Source organism: Piliocolobus tephrosceles, chromosome 8 (assembly GCF_002776525.5).
Source record: "Piliocolobus tephrosceles isolate RC106 chromosome 8, ASM277652v3, whole genome shotgun sequence".
NCBI lineage: Eukaryota > Metazoa > Chordata > Mammalia > Primates > Cercopithecidae > Piliocolobus > Piliocolobus tephrosceles.
Window position 1 is genome coordinate 5,582,191 of NC_045441.1, and position 7,284 is coordinate 5,589,474.

General features: G+C 55.9%; 1 protein-coding gene across 1 annotated transcript in view; it reads left to right on the forward strand.

Moving 5' to 3' along the window:
* The first annotated feature begins 5,514 nt into the window (after nt 1-5,514).
* FSCN1 (fascin actin-bundling protein 1) overlaps nt 5,515-7,284 on the forward strand; it is a 3,698-nt gene continuing 1,928 nt past the window's right edge. The window contains exons 1-3 of the mRNA XM_023197873.2: nt 5,515-5,704; nt 5,788-5,909; nt 6,159-6,326. Coding sequence (XP_023053641.1) covers nt 5,550-5,704; nt 5,788-5,909; nt 6,159-6,326 — 445 coding nt within the window. The 5' untranslated portion in view covers nt 5,515-5,549. The remainder of the gene's footprint in view (nt 5,705-5,787; nt 5,910-6,158; nt 6,327-7,284) is intronic.

The following is a 7,284-nucleotide window of genomic DNA, read 5'->3' on the forward strand; positions in this document are numbered from 1 at the left end:
TTTTTTTTTTTTTTTTTTTTGAGACAGAGTCTTGCTCTGTCGCCCAGGCTGGAGTGCAGTGGCCGGATCTCAGTTCACTGCAAGCTCCGCCTCCCGAGTAGCTGGGACTACAGGTGCCCGCCACTTCGCCCGGCTAGTTTTTTGTATTTTTTTTAGTAGAGACGGGGTTTCACCCTGTTAGCCAGGATGGTCTTGATCTCCTGACCTCGTGATCCGCCCATCTAGGCCTCCCAAAGTGCTGGGAATACAGGCTTGAGCCACCGTGCCCGGCCTAAAATAAAATAATTTTTTAAAAAAGTTAAAAAAAAAAAAAAAACAGGATAACTCAAAGGCTGGAAACAGGGAAGGCCACCGTGAGGCGAGGACAGGCAGGGGCCTAGCTAGACCTCTCTGAAAGGAGGCGGGAGAGGTACCCGTGGGCCCGGCACAGGAGACTCTTAATCTCCTGGCTCCTGGGGGCTTCTGTGGGCCTGTGACTCAAGATTTCTGTGCCTCTGTTGATGAAAAGAAAAATCCTGAAGAAAACCCTGTTCCCATAGTAACACAGCTCTAATTAGAGAGTCCAAGGCCAAGCGAGGGCCTTGGAGCCAGGAGGGGCCCTGCTGGACTGAGGGGACGACTCCCCTTTCACCCATCCCTCCCTCTCCCTGCTGGGGTGGGACCTGATATCTACTTGGCACCGGGACCCTAAATCCTTTCAACATCCTGGCAGAGTGAAGAGGCTGGGCCCTTTTGACAGGTGGGGAAACTGAGGAAGGGTGCAGGGAAGGCACTCACCCAAGGGTGCCTGGCGCCCCGCGGTGGGTGCCTCACTGGCTGGCCTAGGCCTTTGCATCAAACCAGTTCCAGGATTGAACGCAACAGGCTGAAGGGGACTGAGTTGTGGTACCAATGGCGGCAGTTGTGTGGTTCTGGGCCAGGAATGGCTGGGAAGCTCCCTTCTCCGGCCTGGGGCATGAGGTTAGCGTAAATTTCATGGAGTTGCCAGGAAATGTAAGGCCTGTGTGCATTCACACGTGGCCCCGTGGCTGCCCCCAGTTAAGTCCAACGCAGCCATCGGAAGTCTCATTGAGAAGGAGCCTCCCGGCTTCCTGCATTAGTTCCAGGTGGGCTGGTAAGCACCCTGCTTATTTGCAAGGCTGTGTGAGGATGAGCCCTGTAAACCCTAGGACAAGGCTGTGCGAATGTGGTTTCTGTTCCATTGTCTGACTCCCCTTCTCCTTTTGCCCCTCTTTCTGGGGAACCTGGAGCCCCCGATGCCTTCTGTTTTTTTCTGCCGCTGGGGTGGACCTAGCACCTGCCCCTCTGTCCTTTCTGCTGCTGGGGTTGGCGTGCAGGAGGCTGTCCTCTTACCTGGTCCTTGACTTCCCTCCGATCAGCGGACCCCCCCACGTGTTGGACAGGTGGTGTTCTGTGGCCCGCACAGCCCAGGGCCCACGCAGTGGCTTTGAACAGAGCAGGGTGCAGCCTCTGCCTGTAGACATGCAGGCCCTTCTGAGCAGAATGAGGGGGCGGTGAGGGCAGCTGTGAGGGTGTGGCTGTCCTGACAGCTCCCTGCAGCCCTGCGGCTTCTGTGCAGTGGGGGTGGGGCCTGCCAGACCTTTGCAGGGCCTCTTAGCTGGTGGAGGGCTGAGCGAGCTGAGGCCCCAGCCCTCGTGTTCCCTGGGGTGTGGCCTTAGGATGGTCCCGGCACCCTGGGGACCCAGCGCCTGCTCACCTCATCCTCCTCCCGTGCTTGGCTGGGGTGCGGCGGCCGAGCCAGCCGACCCAATGGAGTACCAGGCAGTGGACGCTGTGGAGGAGACGGGCTATGGCCTTGAGGGGGCCCAGGGAACCTGGAGGGTGGGGCCCAAGGGGTTCTAAGAAGGGGCGGGGCCAGGGTGTGAGACCGGGGACCCATAGACAGGAGGGTGGGGCAGGGAGAGGGCGTGGCAAGAGGCCCACACACCTCCTATCCAGAGAGCCAGCGGGACCCTTACTTTCTCTTGCCCTGTGACCTTAGGCAAGGACATGTCACCACCAGCCTCAGTCTCCCTCTTTGTGATGTGGGATGCAGATCCCCGCCTGTGGTGCGGATGTGGGGATGCGTGGTTGGGTGAGGATACAGCAGGATGGGGAGGCCGGACATGGTGGCTTACCCCTGTAATCCTAGCACGCTGGGAGGCAAAGCGGGGCGTGGCGAATTGCTTGAATCCAGGAGTTTGAGCAACATAGCGAGACCACCCCTATCTCTACAGAATAATTTTAAAGTTAGCCAGGCATGGTGGCGAGTGCCTGTGGTCCCACCTACTGGGGAGGCTGAGGCAATAGGATCCCTTGACCAGGAGCTGGAGGCTGTAGAGAGCCGTGCTTGGGCCACTTGCACTCCAGCCTGGGCAACAGAGCAAGACCCTGTCTGAAAAAAAAAAAGGAACTGAGGATGTGTCTTCTGGTGTGGGCTCCACCACCCCCAGCCTCCCTCTCCTGTGGGTGACGCCTGCCACCCACCGCTGGGGTCCCTGTGACATAAAGGCGCCCAAACGAAGACAGTCTCCAGCTCTGAGCCAGGCAGCCGTACAGAGCCCGGCAGACGCCTCTGCTGCTGCAGTTCTTAGAATCCAGAGCGCGTGGGGAATGTGAATTTATGCTGCTGGAGCCAAACATCCCACCTCCAGGTTTTAGCTGGAGGAATCCACGTGGATATGCAAAAGCAATGGAGTTATAATGAATAGCAATTGTGGGCCGAGTGCGGTGGCTCACGCCTGTAATCTCAGCACTTTGGGAGGCCGAGGTGGGCGGATCATGAGGTCAGGAGATCAAGACCACCCTGGCTAACACGGTGAAACCCCGTCTCTACTAAAAATACAAAAAAATTAGCCAGGTGTGGTGGCGGGCGCCTGTAGTCCAGCTACTCAGGAGGCTGAGGCAGGAGAATGGTGTGAACCCGGGAGGCGGAGGTTGCAGTGAGCTGAGATCGTGCCACCGCACTCCAGCCTTGGGGACAGTGAGACCTCAGATCAAAAAAAAAAAAAAAAAGAATAGCAATTGTGTGGCCGGGCGCGGTGGCTCACACCTGTAATCCCAGCACTTTGGGAGGCTGAGGTGGGTGGATTACCTGAGGTCAGTAGTTTGAGACCAGCCTGGTCAACATAATGAAATTCCATCCCTACTCAAAATACAAAAAAATTATCTGGGCATAGTGGCTGGCACCTGGAATCCCAGCTACTCAGGAGAGCTGAGGCAGGAGAATTTCTTGAACCCAGGAGGCAGAGGTTTCAGTGAGCCAAGATTGTGCCACTGCACTCCAGCCTGGGCGACAGTGAGACTCTTTCTCAAAAAAAAGAATAGCAGCTGCACTATAATTTAGGGGAGCAAAACCTGAAAGCCACCTTAAGTGTCCCGATGCTAGAGATCCCTGGGGTCCTATTCTGAGACGGAGTCTTGCTGTGTCACCCAGACTGGAGTGCAGTGGTGGATCTCAGCTCACTGCAGCCTCTGCCTCCTGGGTTCAAGCAATTCTGCCTCAGCCTCCTGAATAGCTGGGATTACAGGTGCCCGGCACCACACCCAACTAATTTTTTTTGTATTTTTAGTAGAGACGAGGTTTCACCCTGTTGGCCAGGCTGGTCTCAAACACCTGACCTCGTGATCCACCCGCCTTGGCCTCCCAAAGTGTTGGGATTACAAGGGTGAGCCACCGTGCCTGGCCAGTCCCATTCGACTTTTTAGGGACACAGAAACATGTAAATATGCCATATAGAAAACGGTATGCAAATCCAGAGACAGAGGACATCTGTGCATGTTTCTTTTTTCTTTTTTTTTTTTTTGAGATAGTCTCGCTCTGTCGCCCAGGATGGAGTGCAGTGGCGCAATCTTAGCTCACTGCAACCTCCGCCTCCCAGGTTCAAGTGATTGTCCTGCCTCAGCCTTCCAAGCCGCTGGCATTACAGGCGTGTGCCCCACCATGCCCAGCCAATTTTTGTATTTCTAGTAGAGACAGGGTTGCACCGTGTTGGCCAGGCTGGTCTAGAACTCCTGACCTCAGGTGATCCACCTGCCTCAGCTTCCCAAAGTGCTGGGATTATAGGCATGAGCTACCACGGCAGCCTGCATGTTCCGTATGTGTAAGAAAAAAAACAGCTAGAAAATTGTGTATTCACTGGCCGGGCACGTGGTGGCTCGTGCCTGTAATCAGCACTTTGGGAGGCTGAGTTAGGAGGATCATGGGAGGCCAGGAGATCAAGACCACCCTGGGCAACATAGCCAGATCCTGTCTCTACCAAGTAGAAAAAAAATTAGCTTGATGTGGTGGTGTGTGCCTGTAGTCTCAGCTATTTGGGAGGCTGAGGTGGGATGATCATTGAGCCCAGGTAGTCAAGGCTGCAGTGAGCTGCGATTGTGCCACTGCACTCCAACCTGGGCAACAGAGCAAGACCCTGTCTCAAAAAGAAAGAAAGGTGTATTTGCCAACACGGGGGTGTTCTGCAGTGCGGTGGGAAGGGGATATGTAGGACTTCATAGTTTCCTTTTTCCTGTTTGTTTTAGAGACAGGAGTTTAGCCCAGGCTGGTCTTGAACTCCTGGTCTCAAATGGTCCTCCTGACTTGGCCTCCCAAAGTGCTGGGATTGCAGGCATGAGCCACTGCACCTGGCCCTTTTATGAGTTTTCTAAAGGAAAGGAACATGTGCCATTATGTCTTATTCTTTTAACTGTTACATAGAAGCAGGAACAATAGCATGAACCCCCAGACACGGCCCCCCAGATGCGCCGTTCCGCTGGGCTGCAGCCCGTTTGTCCTTTTCTATACCATTTTTGGTTGTATTTAAAGCAAATCCCTGACATCAGGGCATTTCATCCCAAAATACTTCCATCTGTGTTTCTAAAAAAATGAGGCCATTTTCTTATGTAACCACAACGTGATCAACAGTAATCAATCCTTCACATCTAATTCTGGGCTGCGTTAAAGACCCTCCTGGTTGGCCCAAGAATGTCTTTCCTGCAGTTGATTCTTGATCCTTTTTGTTTTTTTGAGACAGGGTCTCATTCTGTTGCCCAGGCTGGGGTGCAGTGGTGCAATCACGGCTCACTGCAGCCTCAACCTCCTGCCTCAGCGATCCTCCTGCTTCAGCCTCCCAAGTAGCTGGGACCACAGGTGTGCACCACCACTCCCAGCTAATTAAAACAAATAATTTGTAGAGACGGGGGGGGGTCTTGCTCTGTTGCCCAGGCTGGTCTCGAACTCCTAGACTCAAGCAATCCTCCTGCCTTGGCCTCCCAAAGTGTTGAGATCACAGGCATGAGCCTCTGTCCCTGGCCCCTATTATTTCTCTAACTGGGGAAAGTCACGTGGGAACAGATGTAGCTGGCCTTGGCCTCTGGCCGGCCCTGCCTCCATTCCTGCGTGCTCTCTGATGCCTCTGATGTGTGCCACTGTGGGGTCTTGGCCGCCTGCCCCACCCTGCCCCGTGGTGTTCCGTTGTGTGTGTAGTTCTGTGAGTTCAGGGCTGTGGTCAGCCAGAACTAGGGGGTGTGGGGCCCCTGTACCAGCCCGAGGCCTCCTCTCCGCAGGTATGGACCTGTCTGCCAATCAGGACGAGGAGACCGACCAGGAGACCTTCCAGCTGGAGATTGACCGCGACACCAAAAAGTGTGCCTTCCGTACCCACACGGGCAAGTACTGGACGCTGACAGCCACCGGGGGCGTGCAGTCCACCGCCTCCACCAAGTGAGTGCCCTGCTCCCACCTGTCACCACCCCCCACCACCTTGCCTGGGCTACCCTGCCTGACCCTGTCCTGCCATCCCCCAGGAATGCCAGCTGCTACTTCGACATCGAGTGGCGTGACCGGCGCATCACACTGCGGGCGTCCAATGGCAAGTTTGTGACCTCCAAGAAGAATGGGCAGCTGGCCGCCTCGGTGGAGACAGCAGGTACTGCCAAAGCCCCAGTTCCCCAGAGCCGTCCTGGAGTCCTGGAGGGTCTGGCTGTGCCATGGTCACTTGGTAGCCCCAGCCAAGGCCTGCTCTGTGCTGGGCATCCCCCTGGACTGGCCCTGCAACTGTCCTTCCCTGGGGCTGACTGCTGTGTGACCCCAGCTCCTGGCCCTCCCTCTCTGGTCACCCCAGCCCCTCCCCCACCCCCTGCCAGGAGGCACACTGACTCCCCTCTTTCTGGGACAGGGGACTCAGAGCTCTTCCTCATGAAGCTCATCAACCGCCCCATCATCGTGTTCCGCGGGGAGCACGGCTTCATCGGCTGCCGCAAGGTCACGGGCACCCTGGATGCCAACCGCTCCAGCTATGACGTCTTCCAGCTGGAGTTCAACGATGGCGCCTACAACATCAAAGGCAGGTTCTCCTGCAGGCAGCTGCTGGGCAGGGAACCCCTCTGTGGGGGCTGGGGTCGGGGCTGGGGTCAGGGCTGCGGGGAGCGCCCTTTACACCCACACTTGACCCTGGCTTGGCTCAGGGCCATTCCGGGCCCTAAGGGGACAGGTGTCCAATGGCCACTAGGGACTCGGGGATGCAAGCAGCCCCTTTCCCTCTTGTCTGTATGGTGCGGGAGACTTAGCTTGCCCACCTGACAGAGAGGTGGTGGTGGGGAGAGCAAGGAGGGGGAGCCGAGCAGTAAGGGGGAGGGGGAGGGGGAGGAGAGCAGGGAGGGGAAGGACAGCGGGTGTGGGGTGGGGAGAGCAGGGAGGGGGAGGAGAGCAGGGAGCAGGGAGGTTCTGGAAAGGGTGTGCAGGGGAGGACACACCTCGGTTATGGGACTGGAGCCCCTTCCTGGGAGGACCCCCAATAACCCAGAGGTGCCTGTTAGGATTCAGAACATGGTTTTTTTGTTTGTTTGTTTTTTTGAGACTCACTCCCTCACCCAGGCTGGAGCACAGTCGTGCGATCTTGGCTCACTGCAACCTCTGTCTCCTGGGTTCAAGTGATTCTTCTGCCACAGCCTCCCGAATAGCTGGGACTACAGGTGTGCACCACCACACCTGGCTAATTTTTATATTTTTAAAATTTATTATTTATTTATTTGTTTTGAGACAGAGTGTTGCTCTGTCACCCAGGATGGAGTGCAGTGGTGTGATGTTGGCTCTCTGCAACCTCCGCCTCCTGGGTTCAAGTGATTCTCCTGCCTCAGCCTCCCGAGTAGCTGCAACTATGCATGGGAGCCACCATGCCCAGGCTGGTCTTGAATTTATGGCCTCAAGTGATCCGCCCACCTCAGCCTCCCACAGTACTGGGATTACAGGTGCTCACCACCACACCTGGCTAATTTTTGTATTTTTTTTTTTTTTTTTTTTTG